Source organism: Myotis lucifugus, unplaced genomic scaffold (assembly GCF_000147115.1).
Source record: "Myotis lucifugus unplaced genomic scaffold, Myoluc2.0 scaffold_220, whole genome shotgun sequence".
Classification (NCBI taxonomy): Eukaryota; Metazoa; Chordata; class Mammalia; order Chiroptera; family Vespertilionidae; genus Myotis; species Myotis lucifugus.
Genome location: NW_005871268.1, coordinates 1080927 through 1102442, shown reverse-complemented (window position 1 = coordinate 1102442; position 21516 = coordinate 1080927). Strand labels below are relative to the sequence as shown.

The following is a 21516-nucleotide window of genomic DNA, read 5'->3' as shown; positions in this document are numbered from 1 at the left end:
CTTTCCTGGGGAAATGACATTTAAGTTGGGGCTTGAAGTATTAATTGGAAGGACCCAAAAGATGTCAGAGGGGGAGAAGCGGCCGTAACGTATGTCCGAAGGAATATTAAAGGAAGGGGGAGGATAAGTCTTGGCCTGAAAAGCCAGAGGGAGAGTCCTGTGAGAAGAGATGGGCGTCACAGCAACAAGGGCAGCGTCATCCCCCAGGGCTTTGCAATCAGTGTTGAGGATGTTGGATTTCCTCTAAAGAAAAACGGGAAGGATTGGAAGAGTTTTAAACTTGAAAGTGACTCAAATACATCTGTGTTTTCCACCAATCTTTCAGGCTGGCTGCTCTGTGGAGAATGGAGAGTAGGGAAGCAACGTTGGAGACAGGGTGACCTTTTAGGGGATGAATGTGCCTGGAATTCAGAAAATGGAAATGGATTTGGAGATAGATTCTTGAAACATTTAGAAATAGAATTGATAAAATTTGGTGATTGACTAAAGAACCCTTATAAACCCAGGGTGCAATGTGGTCTGCTTTCAGTGCAGTATTAGGTTAAAATAATAATTATTTTGGAAGAAAAATATAACTGGAAGCATTTCAGAGATTTACTCAGGCTCCTGAGGAAATGGCAAATATAGTCATGGTATTATTTTTAATGCACAATAAATCTTCTTTAAGAGTCCTCTTTTGCTATCTCTCACTCTCTATAGCTTTCACACACTTAGGAAGAAGCTTAAAAACAAAACTCGCTCTTGCCGCTCATTCCTTTTATGTGTGTTCTCAGAGGTCCCCCAGCATCTATCTGAAAAGGCTTCTCATTGTAGCCCTGCTCTTCACGATCAGGCCTGACAGCCTCCGTGGAGTGCCTTGTGAGAGTCAATTGTTAAATTTCCAGGAATTTTAAACATGGCCTTTATTAAAAATTAAATCATATATTCTGTTTCAGAGAGAAGTGTGTGTGTGTGTGTGTGTGTGTGTGTGTGATTAACCAAAGAATTTATATGCATATATGCATAACCCATGGATGGGCAATAGTTTGGTGAAGGCCTGGGGAGGGGGTGGGAACAGAGTGAAGGGGACCGATGGGGAAAAAGGGGACATCTGTAACACTTTCAACAATGAAGATAAAGTAAAAAAAAAAAAAAGATAAATTATTTAAATGTACAATTAAATACATTACATTTAAAACATTGAACATTTGCCCAGGCCAGTGTGCTCAATGGTTAGAGCTTTGGTCTGTGCACCAAAGGGTCTCAGGTTCGATTCCAGGTCAAGGGCACATACCTGGTTCCAGGTTCGATCCCTGTTTCAATTGGGGCCCCTTTGGGAGGCAACAAATTTATGTTTCTCCCACATCAATGTTTCCCTTTCTCTCTCTCTCTTTCTCCCCCAAAACTTCCACTTTTTCTAAAAACCAGTGGAAAAAACATCCTCGGGTAAGAATTAACAAAATAAAAAGCAAACAAAAAAATTTGAACATTTACCACCACATCCAGGATTTAAACATGGTCTTTATTAAAAATTAAATTGTATAAATGCACAACTAAATACATTACATTAAAAACATTAAATGAACACTTATCACCATATCATTGTCTATGAGGGAACTGGATAAATGGGTCTGGGCTCCGGAGACAAATCTGGGATGGAGATGCTGTAGTGGGAGTTAGAACATAGATTTGGGGCAGCTTCATGGACTGGCGACAGGTGCCTCCATATAGAAGGAAGAGGTGCTAGGTTTAATGCTCTGCCTTTGCCTTCTTAAAATTATTAATTTTCAAACAACGTGTTTTCATTTTGCACTGGGCTGATCTAGGTGCCATCCATCCCTCAGAACAGCTATTCTGTCTCATTCACCTACTTGGTGGCACTTATGCAAATATTCCCCATTGGTTCCCTCAACACACATATTCTTCCCAACCAGCTCACAAAATTTCCTTCTATTGTCCCTCTGTAATGCTCCCTTCTCTTTGCTCTTCTTTGGAAAATTGTTAACTTGCAAGGCATTAACATGTTAAGTAGCTTTTAATACCAATGTTTCTGCCCAGATTGCAATGTTCCACATGCTCACCTTTCAGTTTGGTATTATGTGGTGGTGCAGGTGGTTCTGGAATCAGAGGACTGCGTTTGAATTTTTGCTGTGACCTGAGGTAAGTTTCTTTGGTTTCTCTACATCTCAATTTCCTCGTTGGAGAAAAGAATAGTATTTACCTCTGAAGGTTATCGAGAACACTGAATTAGGTAATCTACGTAAAGTGCCTAATAATGCCTGGCACATGGTTAGTGTTCAGTTAATAGAAGTTATTATAAAGATTATTTTATTCGTATATGATGACTTAGGAACACCCAATAATCAAATTTGCACATGACACATAGTAGCCAGGTCTTAGGAGGAATAAATGGAACCCTGGCATTGATGAGCTGGAAGATTCATTTTTTTAAAACGATTTTCCTGATCCCACAATATGTTTGCCCCAGAGAGAACTTCATATTCTCAAAGCGCCTCGGTCTTCCCTATCTCACTCACACACGGATCTAACCTCCACAGACAGCATGGGTGTGGGCCCTTGGGCACAATGTTGGCTGCTCCAGGACAGAGAGTGGATTGGAAAAGTGTACCTGCCCACGAATTGCTCCCAGCTGCAGGCAGCTCCCGGGTCCATCACTAGCAAGTTGCAGGCATTGAAGACTCCTTTCCTCAACTCTCTGGCCTCTATGACTGGGTCAACTTGAAAGAGTACCTGGACCCAGGCACATTTGAGGAAGAGCTGCTCCTTTATCGCTGCTTTCTGGACAACACGCTGATCTTGTCCCCTGACAAGGCTTACATGTGTAAGGAGCCTGGCTGGTTCCCCCCGCCTTTTCAGATAAACCCCTCCGCCTAAAAGTGGCCCGTGCACGGGTTCTCTCAGGCACTAGCCGAGCAGAAGCAGGATTGGATTAGACAAGCAACTGGAGGATGCACTGAAGGAAGAAGTGCTCTCCCTCTCAGCAGCTTCAGCTCCTCCTCCTCCTCCTTATGCTTTAACACCTGTCAGTTTTTAGGACTTGCTTCTTTTTACTCTTTGCTAGCCACTGTGTGTGGGCAAAATGTAGCCATGCAACCTTTCTCAGCATAAAGCTGTGCTTGTTGTAGGCACTCAAATACCGCAGTTTGTCCTCTTCACCAACTTCTGTTTCCCCAACTCCTACCTAGCACAGTGCCTGGCAAGGTAGGCGTCCACTTACCGGATGCCACCAGGCCTCCCTTCAGCCCGCAACCTCTCTACTTCTCTCGAGCCTCTGCCCCAGGCGGCAGCAAAACCCAGGAGGAGCCTAGGCCCAGTCCACTAAACCTGCTCCCAACGCGGCTGCCGTTGCTATGGAAACGGCGGGAACTAACAACTCGGGTCCCAGCGGGGTGAGCGGGGGCCCTCGGAGGCGCTGGCAGAGGCAGAGCAGTGTGAGTGACGGGCCGCGCCTCCGAGGTCACTGCAGAGCCAGCGGAGCCCCGCCCCGCTCGGTGTCCCACCCCCACGGACTCAGCGTCGTAGGGACAACCCCATCCCCCAGCCCTGCCTCGGGTCTCCCGCGCGCCCCCGCCGGGTTCAGAAGGTGCCCCTGGGAGCTTTGCCAGAGGGAGGGGAGGCGCCGGCACGGGTGGGGGTGGGGGGTCGGAGGTGGGGGCGGCGTGTCCTGGACGGTCCAGTCGCCTGTCTCTGGACGCACCTTTGTCGCTCATTTTTCGGCAAAAAAAAAAAAAAAAAAAATCTGGGTAATTCCAGCCAGAATCTTAATTGCCGTAAGAGCAAGCAGGAGATTGAGAGGTGAGGGAGCAAGGAGAAGAAAATTAAGCTGTTTGCCAAGAATTACGCAAATATGATGGGAGAAATTGAGTTTCAGCTCTTTCATACCGAGCGTGCCCCCACCTCGCCGTCCTGCGCCCACGCGGCCGCTGTCCCTGGTGGTCACACCTGGGCTCCGCGGCGCGCGGTGGGAGCAGGTGCGGCGGCAGGGCGCCGCGGATTGGCCCGCGCCCCGGGGAAGTCCGTGACGGCGCCGGGGAGCGTTGCCGCCCGGGGGGGTTCCGGGGGGCCCACGCCGGGGGGTTCGGCCGTTGCTTTTCTCTGACCTGGTTTGTCTGTTTCCCGTCCTTTCAGCCGGCGATCCGGCCAGTGCGGTGCGGTGAGGCCACGGGGCGGCGGGACGCCGGGCTGCAGCCGGGGCGTGGCGGGAGGATGAGCGGCACCGGCGCCAGGGCCAGCCACCGCACGCAGCCGGTGGTCAAGAGCGTGCTGGTGTACCGCAACGGGGACCCCTTCTTCGCGGGCCGCCGCGTCGTCATCCACGAGAAGAAGGTCTCCAGCTTCGACATCTTCCTGAAGGAGGTGACGGGCGGCGTGCAGGCGCCCTTTGGGGCCGTCAGGAACCTGTACACCCCGCGGACCGGGCACCGCATCCGCAAGCTCGACCAGATCCAGAGCGGGGGCAACTACGTGGCCGGGGGCCAGGAAGCCTTCAAGAAGCTCAAGTGAGTCCGCCAGTCCCACCGCCCGCGCTTTCTGGGTGCGGGAAGGTGTGCGGTTGGCACCGGGAAAGGGATGACCCCCGATTCCCCCAAACCTCAGTGGGTGGAGGGGCTGTGACTGTGCGGGGTTGGTGCCTCTCAGCTCCTGTGGTTGGGGTTAGGGTTTGAAAACGTGACTGGAAAGGAGTTTCACTTGTGCGTCAATGGGAACATCTTACAGCTTATGTGTAAGGAACAGGAATCTTAAAAAACAGAAGTGACCAAACGGATACTTGAGCATTTTCTTTCTTTCTTTCTTTTTTTCCTCTTTCCTTTTTATTTATTTATTTTTCCTTCTTTCTTTTTTTCTTGGAACCTGGCTTGTAGTTAAAATCATTTTTAAGTTTTAGATACTATATAATCACCAGGAGAGAATATTGCTCTCTGCATCCCTCCCCTCACCCCGTTTAAATTCTTTAAACCTTTCGTTCCAAGTAGAAGTGACCATACCTCACTGTGACCATCCTAGGACTGCTCACAAGCCGCACGGTTATGCTATTGGCATCCAACTTGGAAAACTTGATTGGCTTACCCTATCGGCCTACAGGTCTGTCTCTAAGTACCTGATGGCTAGACCCTCAAGGACAGGGATCATTATTGCTGCTCATCCCGAGTTCCTGGCAAGGAGCTCGCTCAGTGACTGAGCAAATTGTGTTTAGGTCTCGGAGGGGAACAAAGATGATCAAAGCATGACTCCATGTCTTTCTTTAGGAGTTTACAGTCGAGCAGGAGAGAGCCTACACGTACACCAATAACTTACTGTAGAGCATAAAGGAGTAAGTGCAATTAGAAAAACAACTCAAGTTATGTGGGAGTTCAGAGTTGAGAAAGATTATTTCTGGTGTGGGTGGGTATTGTAGGGAGAATTTAATATGCCATAGGTTGTTTTCTTTTTTACAGCTTTATGGAGATTCAGTTCATGAAACATGAATCTCACCCATTTAAGTGGGTTTTAGTATATTTATGGAGCTGTGCAGCCATCGCCACACGTTAATGTTACAACATTTCCATCACTCCCAAAAGAAACCCTGTATTTCCTATTTCCCCTTCACCCCCTACTCGGGTAACAACTAATCTGCTCTGTCTTTATGGATATGTCTGTTCTGGATGTTTCACATAAAAGGAATCATACTATATGTGCCCTTTTATGTTTCTGGGTTCTTTCACTTCACATAATGTTTTCAAGGCTCAGCTATGTTGTAGTATGTATCAGTTCTTCATTTTTTTAATCATTGTATAGCATTCTATGGTACGGATATGCCACATTTTGTTTATATCCATTAATCAGTTGATGGATACTTGGATTGTTTCACTTTTGGCTAGTATGAATAATGCTTTATGAACCATCATGTACAAGTTTTTATTTCTCTTGTGTATATACATAGGAGTAGAATGGCTGGATCGTAAGGAAACTCTATATTCCATAGTTTTTAATATAATATTTTAATTAAAATTCAGCTTGCGCCTCAGGATAGCAAAAAAAAAAAAATCTTTATCATAAAATCTATGCTTGTGATCTCTGATTTTAACTGTATATAAATATTTCCTGAATATCGCTGAAGTTGTCTACGGCAATGTCATCCTTCCTTTCCTAAGTTTGTTTAAATTGAGTTCTAGGTGTGCTGCTTTTGTTATGCCCGACAATCTTTTTATGGGAGGTGAGGGATCCATTTGGATATGGTTTTCTCTTCCCTGAAAACTCCTTTAGTATATTTGTCTAACTTTGTAGAAAAGAACTAAACGAAATTGCAGTTTCAGAGAATGTTAGAACTTAAAACTGAAAATCAGGAGACTTGAGAATGAGTTGTTTATCAGCTCCTTGGTCGGCCACTTGACTCGGCTCATCTATTTCCTCACACAGAGAGGGAACATCATCATTTCTGCCTCACAGTGTTATGATAAAACGTAAATGCTATGGATGTGAATGTGTTTTGTAAAGACCAAAATGTTACATAAATGTAAAGCATCACTGTGTCCAGTTCCTTTCATCATATACTTTGGTTATTTTCATTAAATAATTTCTACATAAAGCAATGTCATGGGAATGGACACCTGCTTCAGAATCTACTAACTGTTCAAAATTGCAGACTCACTTTAGTAGTTCATATTCTCTTTGGTTTATGTGGCACCAGCTCAAAAAATAAAAACAGGTACAGTTTCAAACCAAATAGAAGGTGCACTTCAAAATTGCTCTTTATATGGAAGAGATTTGCATGGTTATTCTTGCTTTTAATTCATACACACACGAAACTGAGCTTGTTATGACAGTTTCCATGGTTAGTTTTCCTTGCTGACAGGTGAATAGTTAATTTATTTGTGTTAAAGTAGTGGTATCCTTGGTTATACTGATGGAAGCCAAGAAGATTTAAATGCTGAATATATTGAAAGCTTAGCAGTTGTAAGTTTATATAACAGATGAACCACCTGGCAGAACAAAAGAAAGTCCAAAAGATATCCAAGTGTAATTATATCATTTAAAGCCTAAATGATGATGGGGAAGATAGCAATGGCGGGAAAATATTTTTCAAATGAAAATGATCAACTTGCTTCTTCAATTACTTAGATATTTTTCTAATATTTTTGAAACCATCATAAAACCTTCGTTTTATAGAAGAGAATTGTAGAAATTGTTATTTTCTGTGCATTTTTGGGAGTTGACTCTACTAGATTAATCTTATGGATCTGAGATCACTTTCTTGCACATGACAGACTTTTTATTTTGTCAGAAATCAGCCTGCAGATTTGCAAAAGAGCCATTTTTTGCTAAACAGAGGGAGTATTTACAATGCCTTAGGTAAATACTGTTATGTGAGGGAAACATATGATAATCTCCAGAGGTATAGATTAACTAAATCATTCTACCCAAACAAGCAAACAACAACAATGAAACTTAGCCAAAATTAATTATAATATAAACATTTTTGGGGAATTCAGCAATTATGGTAATTGAAGTAGAGAATCTACCTATCTATCTTTCTATCTGAGGTTACAAATTAAATGCTAGATTTATACTTATTTTTATATTGAAGCATTTATTTAGCACCTTCTATGTATGAAGCACAGTGGAACCAGAGCACAGTGATGGACTTACAGCTTGAAGTTGACACAGATATAAAATTTTCAGGTTGTGCTTATGCTATAGCTAAAGAATGATCACTATACTTAATGTCTGTAGCAAATTGTAATGGAATAACAGGGGTCTCCAAAGGTTAACTAGTCCACCCATTTGTCTGTCAGTTGAACCAATTACTAAACCATCCCAGGTGGCTGAACATTTCTGTATCATTAAAGTGCTCTCTTAGGGAAAAAGATTTCCCAGCCTTTCACAGTTGTTACTCTATTGCATGCTATCTGTACTTTTTTTTTAAAACCTAAAGTCTGTGATTAATGGAACTATTAAGCAGCTTTACAGACAAACTATTCTTTATATCTAAATTACCATAAGAATTAGAAATACCATATACATAATAAGTAGCTAACCATTGCGGGAGAGGGTGGGGAAGTTCCCCAATAGAAGTATGTATTTCTAAGACTTCAGTTACATTGAAGTTTAGAGTACACAACTGTCAGCTCTGGTTGATGATGCTGAAATAATTTTCCACTACTATAATTACTTTTAATTAGTAGCTATTGTTTTTTTGCTGTAGGTTTAAGTATTTCCTGTGGTGTGCTTTATTACTTAATAATTTTTAAAAAAGAAATGTGTATAACTGACTCAGACTCAATAAAAGAAACCCTTATTGTTTGTTTGTTTTGCCCTGCAGTTACTTGGACATTGGAGACATCAAGAAAAGACCAATGGAAATTGTTAACACAGAGGTAAAACTAGTAATATTTTGAAGCTTTAAGCAAATAGCAGTGCCATTTTTGTGTTTCTTATGATGTGTGCAGAGACTTAGATGCTATTCTAATCATAACAGATTAGTTGTCTAATGTTTATAAATGGGATATTATATATTTTAGGACAAAGCTCACTCTTTCTTTGGAGCATTATCAGAAATGAAGAGACTGAGTAGGTATCCTAAACATGTAGTATTAGACACAACATGTTCTTGTGTTTAGCTAAGTGTTTTAGCTATGTGTTCTCTGATTGAAATCCAAAGAAACTTTCCTGGCAAGTGAGAGGAGATTCTGAGCACCGTTATGCCAGTCTTTACTAAATCTACAGCCCTGTCTTCAATTGCTTCTGCCACCCTGTGTCTGAGATTGCCATGATCACCCTGACTGCCCCGAGGCTTCCAAAAGACCCTGTTGATTTTCCCATGATGTCAGGAGAACACCTCCATTTTCACTGGCATTTGACGTTCACTTGAGCGTAACTACCAGAATCTTGCATGGAGGTTGGAAACGAGTCTTATGAAATAGATTTTTAAAGCACTACTTTCTATATAGCTCCTGAATCCCTAGTGGAATTTTCAGATATTCTGTAGGATGTATTCTTTAGTTTGTGGGTGAAAAATAGATGAAAACAAAGTTTGGACAACAGCCTTCAATGTCCCAGCGAGACAGGGAAAATTATAGGTCAACCCAGACTGTTATTCTGTTCCCCAGCCCAGCCTTCCCCTCTTCCCATTTTCACCCATGTAGACAAGTGCTTCCAAGGTGTGTGGTGCCAGGCAAGAAATGGCTGGTAGAAAACGCATTTCTCTCATTTGTAGTGCAGAGCCCTATAGAGACTCCTCAACTCTCGCCGTTTCCTCTTGCATCGTGTTTATACACAACATAGGTCTCTCTAGAAAACAAACAAAACTTCATAAGCAAAAATTCTAATTCTGCAATATTTGAAGAATGTGAAGTTAATTTCATTATTCAAATAAATTGTAGAAAGAGGTGCTAATCCCAGACATTGTTAAATATAATTAATGTTTATAAGTTAGGTTTACAATGTGTGTTAAACTGCTTATTAGTGAATGTGATAAGCTTTTGACTTAAAGTAGACAAAGGTATATTTTTTTTATTGAGCTTATGTTGCCACTAAAGAATGAACGCTAGTTAATATCTATTGCAAGTAGTAAAAAAAAGGAGAGATTAGTGAATTAGTTCTGGATATAATTTTGTTTGAAGGATACACAACTATTTGAAGTAGGCTATCTTGCATGAAATTGGTGACTGTACACGAATTTCTGCAATGGGATTTGAGATGTGTGACTTCTCCCAAAATGTGAGCATATATTTACTCTGGATTCCAGTGTCTTTGATGAAGAGATTGTGCCGGGCAAAGCACAAAAGGTGTGCAATAATTTTTTTGAATATACTTTAAAAAAAAGATTATGATTAACAATGGAAGCATTTACAAGGACTTGTGTTAATTTGCTAAGTCTTCTTACACTCTGGTGTAGTAGCTATTTTCTCTTTACTTTGGACCTATGCATGAGCCACACAGACAAGCTTCTGATTTATGAACAGACATCTCACAGTGAAAAACCCACTGCTTATCTCCAACTAGAAGACTGTATCTCTTCCACTTTATTTCTTCCTGGTAATTCCCTCTCCTCCTTCTCTCTCACTGCATCAGCACTGCTGTAGCCTTTCCTTTCTTCTCAGTCCTTCCCCATAAAGCCTTCCAAAGGGGAGAAAAACAAAGAAGTAGAAGAAATTTGGGGACGCAAGGGAAATGGGAAGAGGTGGTGAAAAACTCCTTGTTCATGCTCTTCAGCACCTTCCCTCACCGCCCCAAGCCCCATGCTCCCACTTGCTCCCTGGGGCCCTCTCTCCCACTGTTGTCTGCCCAGACTTTCCTCCCAGGCTAGACAAGCAGTATGTCCATTTGGCACTTTGCATTCCCAGTCTTGATGGTCAATGCAGAGATTCTCCTCCCCAAAGTCCACACCATGGATATTCCCAAAGCCTGCTTGAGCAAGGGGACCCCTGACTTTCATTGCCCAAAAGGGAGAGTTTTGGGTTCCTGGCATCTCAGAATGGAACTCTGAATGCATTTTCTCATAGAGATACTACTTTAACTCATGGTTCTATGGTATTATTATGGCTGTTTTAGGATAGAGCACAAATTAAAAAGGCTTTTGTGGGCTGCTCTGAGAACCTAACTATTGTGTGTGTAATTCTTTGTTGTGTGTAATTCTTACTGTGTAGAGATACCTCTCTCTTTTCCTCAACTTATTTATATTCCAACTTTAGAATTCAGTAAATTTTTAAGTTAGAAGATATCTGTATTCAACATTTGAGAACAGACTTGGTCAACACTGGACTTCCACAAAAGTTTTAGATTCTGTTTTATTATTATTATTATTATTGTTTAAGATGGTGATTTCTTTTCAACGTTTGTGTCTACTGAGAAAAGATTACACACCTTGTTAAATACTGTAGATAAACACTATTCTTTGGAGTAAGATAACATATTCTACTCCCAGTCACAGGGAAGGATTCACAGAATCACCTTTGAAGTGGGTTTAGGACATAAGCTATAGATTTGGAGGGTTTAGAGTTGTTTCAGTGCAATAGTAGCACAAACAGTATTTACTCCAAGATGTTTCAGTATGAAGGTGAGTAAAAGTACTTATCAAAATTGGGGGAATTTCTCTCAAATCTGAGGTAATCTAGTCCTGTTTGAATTTTCAGTGCCAGGCTGCATAATAAAACCCACCATACCAGTATACATGATGCAGTTATCCTAACTGCTTAAAGCACAGTAACTCTAATGCTTTCCAGAACATGTTACTGTAGAAAGGCCTTTACAGTTAGATAGGATATCGTACAACATGTGGCATCAGGTCCCGGCCACCGTGGCCAAGGTTTTAGACGTGGCAGGCAATGCAGCAGTGAGGACTGGGAGTTGGCAGCATTCCTTCCCTCCCAGAGCACTCTCCCCCAAGTGTATACCGCATTCTGGTTGCTGTTTAGTTAATAATTTAGACACGATGTTTATCCACTTGCTGACTGCAGGTCACTGTCACTAGAATGTGCATGTCACCTTGACATGTGAAGGTCTTTTTGTGGTTCCTTCCTCGCGTTTCTGTCCCATGAAGATCATCTTTGAAGACACACCGACAGTACAGTCAGTGCTCTTCCTCTTCCTCCTGGAGAGTGGTGCATACAGAGAAAGGCAGGACTCCACTGGGCTTCTTCCACTAACCCAGGAGAAGCACAGGGGCTTATTTGGCCCACAGGCCTGGCAGTGGGAGGAAAAGGAAGAGATGGATAAAAAGAGGGAGAAGAAAAAGGTGACAGGAATAAGACTAATGGGAGATGACTCTGTGGGGGTTTGTCCTGGCTCTGGAGACAGCAGTGTGTGCTCAGAGCAGACTTCCCTTGCCTCTCTCCACACCTGGCTTGGTTCTACTAACATTCAGATAGAGAGATCTCCCAGAGACCCCTGCATGCTCATCTCTGCTCCTCAGTCATTTTGTACAGCTATCTTCCTGCTTCCCCTACACCATAGAGTTGTTTTTCTCATCTTCTGACCTTGGTAGCTCATCCCTTCTGTACGTCTTTCCAGTCCTCTCTTTGCCTCTCATTCTCTGATTGCATGATGTATGACAACTATTACAGGGCACAGATGCTGGGCTAGAGGTATTCTCGGAGGACTGAGAAGGTACAAATGCGATAGGTGGTGTGTGTTAGCCAGTTTGAAATGGTTTTAAATATAACTGAATTTATTTTGGGCCTGTTTCTTTTAAAGTTTTGAGAGTGTTTTTTTCTACATCTTGACTAAGGGGGATTACTTAATACTTTTATGTGTGAGTGAGTCGAAGCCTATCTCTGACTAAAAGAGTGAAACTTGACTTGGAAGGGAAGAGACAAAGGCTGTTTTGCCATCATCGAGTTTGGACGATAGACACCGAGCAAGCCAGCTGCAGAGTTAGCAGAGAACAGTGCTTCTCCCACAGTCGGGCAACAGCTGCACAAGGCCTCGAGGGCCTCCTATTGAAGGGATTATTGCTTTCTTACTGCTGACACTCCCAGACCTGCTTTGCTGTAACCATATTTTACTGGGGATCTTTAAGTGCTGAACTGCCCTCACTTCATCACAACCCCTACTTAGCCCCCATTTCTCCTAATCTCACCTCAAACCTAAAGCAGTCCAGAACTGCTCTCTGCTTCCCTTACCCTCCACAGCTCCCGTCAATGAGAACCCAAACCTCACTGAAGGTGATCCCTGCCTCCCTCTTCTCAGCATCATCCGATGGTTTCCCCAGTGCCACCCTTGCTGTAGTGAGGCAGCAAATCTGATTTTGGTGGGCTGCGAACGGCGGGTTTGCTCCTGTTCCTGGTAGTCTTGAGGCGATCAGGTGTTAACATATGCAGCAGAGCTGCCAGGTAGATTGTAAGTCTCCAAGAGGTCTGTTCACTCTGGATAGTACCTAGCATGAATAGGCTGGTGATCATTTTAATTCTCTAGTTTTGAATGTTTCTTATCACACAGTTAAGGGAGATGCCTGTTTGCCTCGTGCATGCCTGATTATTCTGTAGTTCATATATGGGTGGGGTGTCTCAAATAACTCTACAGTTATCATGGCCACTACCTGTTCAGATTTTGTTTTAGGGATAAAATCAGTTGTAGTTAAACCTCTGTGTGATGCATTTATTGCTGTGTTAGTATAATTTGGAGCTATATCACAGGACTGCTGTTCACGCAACAAGGATTGATTGTGTACCTGCTGTATTCCAGGCACTGGGCTTGTCCTTGGGAACCAGACAACGTGGCCCTGACTGCGTGGAGCTTGTACTCTTTAGTCTTCCTCGCCTGCTGTACTTCGATTTTAACTCTTCCAACATTGATCTTTGTAGCAGAACTTGGTATAAAGTAGACTTCTTTGATTGAGAAGTCATATTTTGAGGGCTAAACAGTTTTTGAACTTTACTATTAATGTGTCAGGGAATCATGGGACTAATTTTTGAGGAGTAATAATCACCTAATTTCTGGAAAAGTAGTTCCATTTTCCTGGAGTTATAAACACCTAAACCAATTATAACCTGAATTAACAGCTATGGTTGCCCATCTCCTTATGATCAGGATAAAATTAGCTTAAACCTGCATTACCTAGCCTTTGCAATGTCTAACATTTTCCCCGGGATTTCTGTGAATTTCTGCAAGGATTCTTATCTCATTCATGCTCACATCTCACGAGCTTCTGTTTCCAAAGTATTAGCTGAGTTTATGGACTGAATTGTTCCCCTACAGGCTCTGTCTGTCTAAGACCCCACCAACTCAGAGGTAAAATCTTTCCATTGATGTCCACACAAATACTTTATTCACACAGGTTTGTGTGTGGTGAAATTTACCTGTGGTTTGTCAAAATGGAGTAGATTTTGTAGGTTGTATAGAAGTGTCAACAACTCAAAACTTAATATCAGACTTTTTCATTCTTAAAAATACCTTGGTCTTATATGTCAATTCAGTCTTCAGCTTTTTGTCTATTTCTTTCCCTCCTCTCTCTTCTTCTCCTCTGTTCCCCCCAACCCCTGGCCACTCCACCTAAAGTTTCTATTGATTTCTAGTACAGAACAATTTTATTTTGTTAATTTTTCTCAGGGTCAGCAGAAAGGGGTAATTTTTACCCCTTTCCTCACATTTATATTTAAACTAATGGCCTGGTGCACGAAATTCATGCACATTAAAAGGGAATTAATTAGAGGAAATATTTTAATATTGCTATTTGCCCTTTCTCTATAATAGAAATGTCAAAGATGAAAGAAAATTAGTAAAATGTATATGAAAATCATCCTCCTGTCAGAGTCTGGGGCGTGCCGTGGGACCCAGAGTCAAGTCCCCACCCACCCGTGTGCGCCTCGAAATCACATGAGACCCAGACCTGGCCGGCCCCACCCCCATTGGGTGAGATTCAGACCAGGCCATCCCCACCCTCGCCAAGCCCTGCTGGGCAGGGGGCACAGCCTCAGGTCACCTGGCCTGGTGCTGGGGTTGGGGGACACAGCCTGAGGTCCCCCTTCAAGCCCTGCTGGGGGGGGGCGGCACATCCTTAGATGCCCCGCCCCAGCCTGGTGCCACACAGCCTCAGGTCCCTGCTGATCACTCGTTATGGCTCCTTACGTGAACCCTGCCTCTGCTGTGGGCACAGCCACCTTGTGTTATGGGAACCCTGCCTCTGCTGTGGGCACAGCCATCTTGTGATGGAGTGTGGGTCAATTTGTATATTACATCTTTATTATATAGGATATGCCAGTCATAGACACAATGCCAGGCAAGAAGAGAGAACAGAAGGTCATGCTCACCTTATTCTAAGTGATCCATCCACAGATAAGTGTGCTGTATATAGTTTTGAGAAGTGCTGCCTTGAAGAGGAACCTACACAATGAAATCTGAAGTAAGACCCCAATGAAGGCCTTCTCAAGGAGGGGGAGCCTCCTTGTTGGAGAAGCCTTCAATTGAATACTTTCGAATACTCCCCCCTCACTTTAGATTTTCATTTATGGAGAACATTGTTTCTTCTTAGTGGGTTGGAATACTGCAGGAATACCTTGGAGAAGAGGAAAGAGAGGGAGAGTTTTTTGAAACCTCAAAACTTTGCCTTGTCAGCATGGGTTTACTTCTGTTTGGTTACTCCAGTGAATGTCTGTAAGGTTTTGAATATCGTTATTAAAACTCCACATTTCAGTTTAATCATTAGGCATAATCTCTAATGAAACATACTATCAGATATGCTACTTAAAGGCTTTTGGTTGGGAATGGGATTCTAGACATTAAATTGGGTGTTAATTATTAACTTTATTGCAGAAAGGTATGGGGCTGTGTGGTTTAACTCACTAATCTTTAGCCTGGGAATTCTGGGTTCAAAGGGGGAACTACTAAATAGTTAAACTCATAAGTATTTTTTTCTTTAACTTGGGAAAAGATTTCTAGATTATGTTAGTCAGGTTTGCTAATTTATTGAAAAATCAAAGAGATAAAACCCACTTTTGTGAGTTCTTTCAGTAATAATTGAAGCCCCTCTCCACTTGTTTATTTTGCACCTTTCCCCCACCTCTAATGTAACAGCTAAGTAAGAATCATTTCTTTAAGGAGCCAGTTCACATCAATGGTCATGGCGATTCTGAGGTGAATCTGACCTTGCCAAGGCTCAGTGAAGACAGGTTTTCTGTTAAAGACAACTGGCTATACTGCAGTTTCTTTCATGCTTTTTTGTTTTACCTTTTTCTCGGTACTGTGTGTGTGTGTGTGTGTGTGTGTGTGTGTGTAATGTTTGAATAAGAGTGAGAAAGAGGTGCTTATATCAACCTGGAAAACACTGATCTAATGAAAAGTATCCATTGATAACACTAATTAGCACTGATAAAAAACTAAAAGTTTGGTGATTTTAGTTTGTCCATTAACATGCATCATGGAAGTTGTTCCAAATATCTTGCCTCCTCTCTATTTGGCAAGTAGACATGATTTTAGGAAATTGAATGTCTGTGAAATTGGAAGGCATGCAAATTAGAGCATTATAATTTTTTATAGTAATAAGCTGTTCTAAATAGACATAACTTTATTAAGCATTTAGTGAATAATTATCAACCCTTTAAGAAAAAAAAATAGAAAAAGTATCTAGTAAAATAAATTGCCAGCTAAATGTGTATGCTTAAAAATGCTACTTAATTGAAGTTTCAAACTATACTGAGTAAGAAATTTCAGTTAAGTCCCCACTAATATAAGGTCCCTTTGGCAACTCCGGTAGCAGAGAAGAACTTCTTGTTCCTATTCTGCATGAAATTCAGAAACATAGAAGGTGAAATGTTAGGACTGTGTAGTATGATTTGAAGTTCTGCCACGTCTCACCAGGCTTCTGATTGATGGGTACTTGTGCACCTACTTACTAGAAAATCACCTCTTCAGTTTGCATTTTAGGATCATTGTTTGAAGGAGCTCAGAGGGAGCTGATGGAGTTTTCTGGTCAAGTCAAAGGATTCTTCATCATGGGAGTATGATTATTTTGACAGGGTCAGAGTAACAGGAAAACATGCCTACATACATAGCAAAGTATAGCCAAGGAAGACAAAGTATGGTCTACCATTTACTGCGCATTACTTATCTATGATTTCACATTTTATCAAGAGTATTTATTAAGAGCCTACAGAATGCCAGGCAGTGGGTTAGATTCCAGCCATAAAGATGTAAAAAGACACTGACCACGTGTGAATCAGACATTCTAACAAGGTAATTGTAGAAGGACTCTGAAAAAATTTTTAAGAAAAACTATAAGCTCTGGCCAGGTGGTTCAGTTGGTTGGAGCATTGTCCCATACACCAAAATGTTGCAGGTTTGATTTCCAGTCAGATCACATACCTAGGTTGGGGGTTCAATCAATAAAATTGTAAAATCAATAAAAACATATCCTTAGCTGAGGATTAAAAAAATAGAAAAGCTACAAGAAAAAGAATAAAGTGATTGAAAAACAATACTAGACATTGTTAACCCAAGGGAAGAAAATGATTTATTTGGACCTAATTAATAATTGGTTTCAGTGTTTATGAAGGATATGGTGACTAGCGCTTCTCCATCACTGCTGGTGCCAAAAAGGGAGAAACAAAATTAAGCTGTGCTGTTGATTGAAGAGTTTAGATCAGATTGAAAGGAAACTCCCCTCTTTAAAAAAAAATCTGGTGAAGACTACTAGACACTCATTAAAAGAGTTACATCTTCTTTCTATTATAAATTATAAATATATTTTTCTGTCTTGCATAATTCAGTTGTATACCAAGATGATGGAGATCAATGGAGATCGATTGAACTTACAAAATGCCCTCTAATATAAGGTTTTGTGAGTTAGATTTGCTGCCAGAACCTTCCTGGGGAGCCCAGAAGGACCACCACCCAGGTTGTTAACCCTCTTCCGTGGAGGAAGCAGTGTGTGAGAGAAAACTGGGGGAGTGAATGGCAGAAGTCCATGTTGGTCCCTTCCATGTTGATTCCTCAAGTTTCAATGTCAGTAATAAGCATGTAGTGCTGTGATTTGATGGTACTTCTAGCCAGAATGTGTGTGTGTGTGTGTGTGTGTGTGTGTGTGTGTGCGCTTTGATTGATTGAAGCAACACCATGAGAATAAAGGGTTTGGAGAATATTCCTGGTCTGGAATCTGGATTCTGTATTTAGAACTGAAGGTCACTTAGCATCCTCCACAGATGTAGCAACCATCCAAAGGGATGTTTTAATTTTTTTCCACATGTGGTACATCCAGAAAGGGAAAATCCAAGAAAGGGATATATTATAGGATAAGAAAAGTGAAACTCAGAGGAATCAGTAGTAAGAAACAAGTACCTAGCCCTAACCGGTTTGGCTCAGTGGATAGAGCGTTGTCCTGTGGACTGAAGGGTCCCAGGTTCGATTCCAGTCAAGGGCATGTACCTTGGTTGCGGGCACATCCCCAGTAGGGGGCGTGCAAGAGGCAGCTGATCCATGTTTCTCTCTCATCAATGTTTCTAGCTCTCTATCCCTCTCCCTTCCTCTCTGTAAAAAAACCAATAAAATATATTTTAAAAGAAAAAAGAAAAAAAGTACCTAGATTCATCTGTGGTAATACATTGATTTTTCACTAGAATATAGGAACTGACCAGTTTAGGCAATTTAAATTTTTTCTCTCTCTAATTTAGAATAAATTATCTCTCTGTGTGTTGTGTTTCACAGATCCAGAGTAGCACAGAGCAGCATTAAATCCTTGTGCTTTTTTCTGGTGGAGTAGCATTGTGAGAACACTGTGCTAATGAAACCAAGGACTAGGCTTAGACCTCACAGGACTCAGCCCCTGGCCCCAGACTAGCCCCCAACAGTCTACAGAATGTTGTCCTTTCAGGGGTGGTGTTGGTTAAGGCATGCACAAGAGTGTAGGTGTAGTTTAGCTCTCACTGATCACCATACTGCAAAAACATATTGGATAGTCTTATCTTTGTGTACAAAATAATACATATTTCAGTGTCCTTCGGAATGGCTGGATGGAGGCATTTGTTAAAGCCAGGGCTATTTATTTGCCTTTGGCTGATTTCATCATGAAGGATGAAGGTGGTGTGCCTCAGTGTTTAGCTTGGTCAACAATGAAAATTCCCATTTGTCATTGTGAAAGACTCCTTTTTAAGCAGCCAGCCAGATCCAGCTCAGATGTCACCCATGATTACATAGTTTGGATGTTTGGTTTGTTGAAATAAGGTTGATTTCAGCCCATCTGTTAGCTGGGGGCAAAACTGAGTGGTAAGGGGATTGTGGGAAAGAGAAAACTAGATTGACTTGTTATATTTGCAATGTCTAATGTTTAACTGGAACATTTCTCTCTAGGAAATTTCTAAAGGCAGTCTATGCTGCTTTGTGTGTGTATCTGTGCTTTCTCACTTCCTGGCAGTAAGTATTTTTTTTGAGTTTCAAATATTTATGGACCTCCATGGCCATCTTTGCTATTTCAAATGATATAACTTAATGTATAGAAATTGTTATAAAACAAGTCATCTAATATCACCCAAGTTGCATGTTGTAAATTTTATGCTAATTGATAAAACTCCTCATTCACAGCCTGTTTTCCTAGAAGTGAGCAGATAATACATATTCCAGTATTACCAATTTTGCATTAGCTAGTATGGGGTTTTCCACAGCTGGTTTTCAAAAACTAGATTTAAAAAATAATCTGAAATATCAGTTTTAAAATTACACATATATATTTTACTATAGCAAAGACATTATTTTAGTATGGTTTTTTCAAATGTATAGCTTGTTTCTCATGAATGCTCAATTGGCTGATATTTAATTTAGTCAGGTGGTATATGAAAATTGGATTAAATTACCTTTCTCCCAGCTGGCATTTCTCCTAATCAGATTGCTAGTCTCTTATGTTATTCTTTGTTTCAAATATTTAATCAATGATATTGATTAACTTTGTCTGGCTGTTCTCACCTATTTGTCAATCTGAACACAACCATGTGCATATGTAATGAAATGTAGGCAATGGAATTTGTTGCTGGGAATTTTCAGCAGTTTTACTTAATGACTCGTATTTATTTCTAAACTCGTCCCCTTTCCCACTTCCCAAATTCATTGCTTATAGTATTTATCTGTATTCAAATTGTAATTCTCAATCTTTTTAGGGATTGAGTTCCCTTTGTTATTTATTATAATACTAGAGGCCCAATGCATAAAATTCGTGCAAGGGGCTCAGCCCTCGCAGCCCCAGCTTCGTCCAGAAGGTCATCCAGAAGGATGTCCGGAAGGTCATTCAGCTGTCTGGTCTAATTAGCATATTATGCTTTTATTATTATAGATCAAGTTAGTGGAGTCCTGTGCATCAAATTTGATGTCAAGAGGATCTGTCCGATGCCTATTAAAATATATTCATTCATAGAAAGACAATCTTGGTTAGACTTCTGCATTTTAATCTGCAGCAATGTTAGTTTAGCTATGTGCCCCAGACACCATCTGATAAGTCTGAATTATAAAATCATAATGGCTGCCTTCCAGTGATTCTAATGGATTATAGAAGATGATTCTGCAGTATCTTGGGAAGGGGAATCTGGTGATGGATTGCTTTATGCCACTGCTATTATTTTAGGCTCCCTTGCATGTGTTTGAAGCTCAAGGGAATGACACTAATCACATATTTACAGTTCCTTTGGTAGTAAAAAAATAATATCACAAATTCTTTCATTAAAAAATATTTTAAGTACTTATTTATATTCCAGGCATCATGCTAATTGAATTTATAGTGGCGAGGAAGTCAGACAAAGTCACAGCCTTAATGAAGCTTGCTGTCTGTTGGAGAAGCGTGCTGTATCGGAGAGTACAGAGGCACGGGGTGCTAGGGGGCACTACCATAAATCAGGGGAGCCCTCACAAGCTTCCTGGAAGAACGAATGTTTAAGTTAATGCTTAGAGGGGATGAGTAGATGCCAGCCAGGGCAATGGGACGACGGGGTGGGAGGGCGGGGATTGTGTCTCAGGCAAAGGGAACAGCATGTGTGAATGTCTGCAGATGAGCGAGCAGATGGCACATTAAAAAAATGTACACTGAGTTCTGTTTGGCTGAGCATGGGAAGGTGTTGGGATGGAAGAGTGTGGTAGAGATATGCAAGAGATGAGACTTGGAAAATAGAAAGGGACCAAGCCATAAAGGGTTTTAAAAAAGAGTTTTGCCTTTTTTCTGCAAACCAATTGAAAATTATTTAAGAACTTTCAGCAATGGATTGATGTGATCACTCTTGCTGCCACAGCAAGGTTGGAGGCTAGGAGACCATTAATGGAGGTTAATGTGGTACTCCTGATGGGAGAGGCTGTGGAGGTGGTAGAAGGATCAGGTTTGAGAGACAGGACTTAGTGCTTGGCTGGATGTGAGTGATGAGTGAGCAGTTGGGTGATTCTTGGATTTCTGGCCTGAGACACTAGATAGATGAGACAGGGGGAAAGTTGTTTTTTGATAACAGTGACAGTCATATCAAGTTAGTGGAGTCTTGTGTATCAAATTTGATGTCAAGAGGATCTTTCCGATACTTTGAAGTGTTAACTGAACATCAAGCCAATCCAAATGTTGGAAGATGTACAAAACCAGAACTCATCGTAAGTGTGTGTGTTTCTGTACTGTGTGCTTGGTAGGGTTTTAGACACTTTACAAAGATTATCTAATTTAATCCTCACAGCAACCTTATGAAGTAGGGATGGTTATTATTCCCATTTTATGGAGGAGGAAGTTGGTGACTTAAGACATGGTCCTGCAGAGCTCATAGTCCAGACAGACTGTGTGTTAACATATGTGTGTTAATGTTTAAAGAATTAAATAAAGTTGATCATTGAGTATTTTCTTGTTCTTGAATGGGCATGTGGAGGTGAAGGGACTTATTTATTATACTTTAATTTAATGATGATAGGAAGGAGAATATATATATATACTGAACCCAAAAAAGGGTCACAGTTTTCTAATTTCCTTTGTTAACAAGTCATCATTAATCAAAAAATCTTGCGTAGAGAATTTTTTAGTTGTATTATTCTCAATTTACTACATTGTTTTTACCTTTGCTACTATTCCCTGTAGGATGGGATATTTATACTGAATGTTTC

The 21516-nt window shown here is 41.3% G+C and overlaps 1 protein-coding gene across 1 annotated transcript in view; it reads left to right on the top strand.

Annotated features, from left to right (window-relative positions):
- Positions 1 to 4206: 4206 nt before the first annotated feature.
- DCDC2 (doublecortin domain containing 2) overlaps positions 4207 to 21516 on the top strand; it is a 182046-nt gene continuing 164736 nt past the window's right edge. Inside the window, exons 1-2 of the mRNA XM_023761848.1 lie at positions 4207 to 4499; positions 8300 to 8354. Of these exons, the coding sequence (XP_023617616.1) occupies positions 4207 to 4499; positions 8300 to 8354 (348 nt within the window). The remainder of the gene's footprint in view (positions 4500 to 8299; positions 8355 to 21516) is intronic.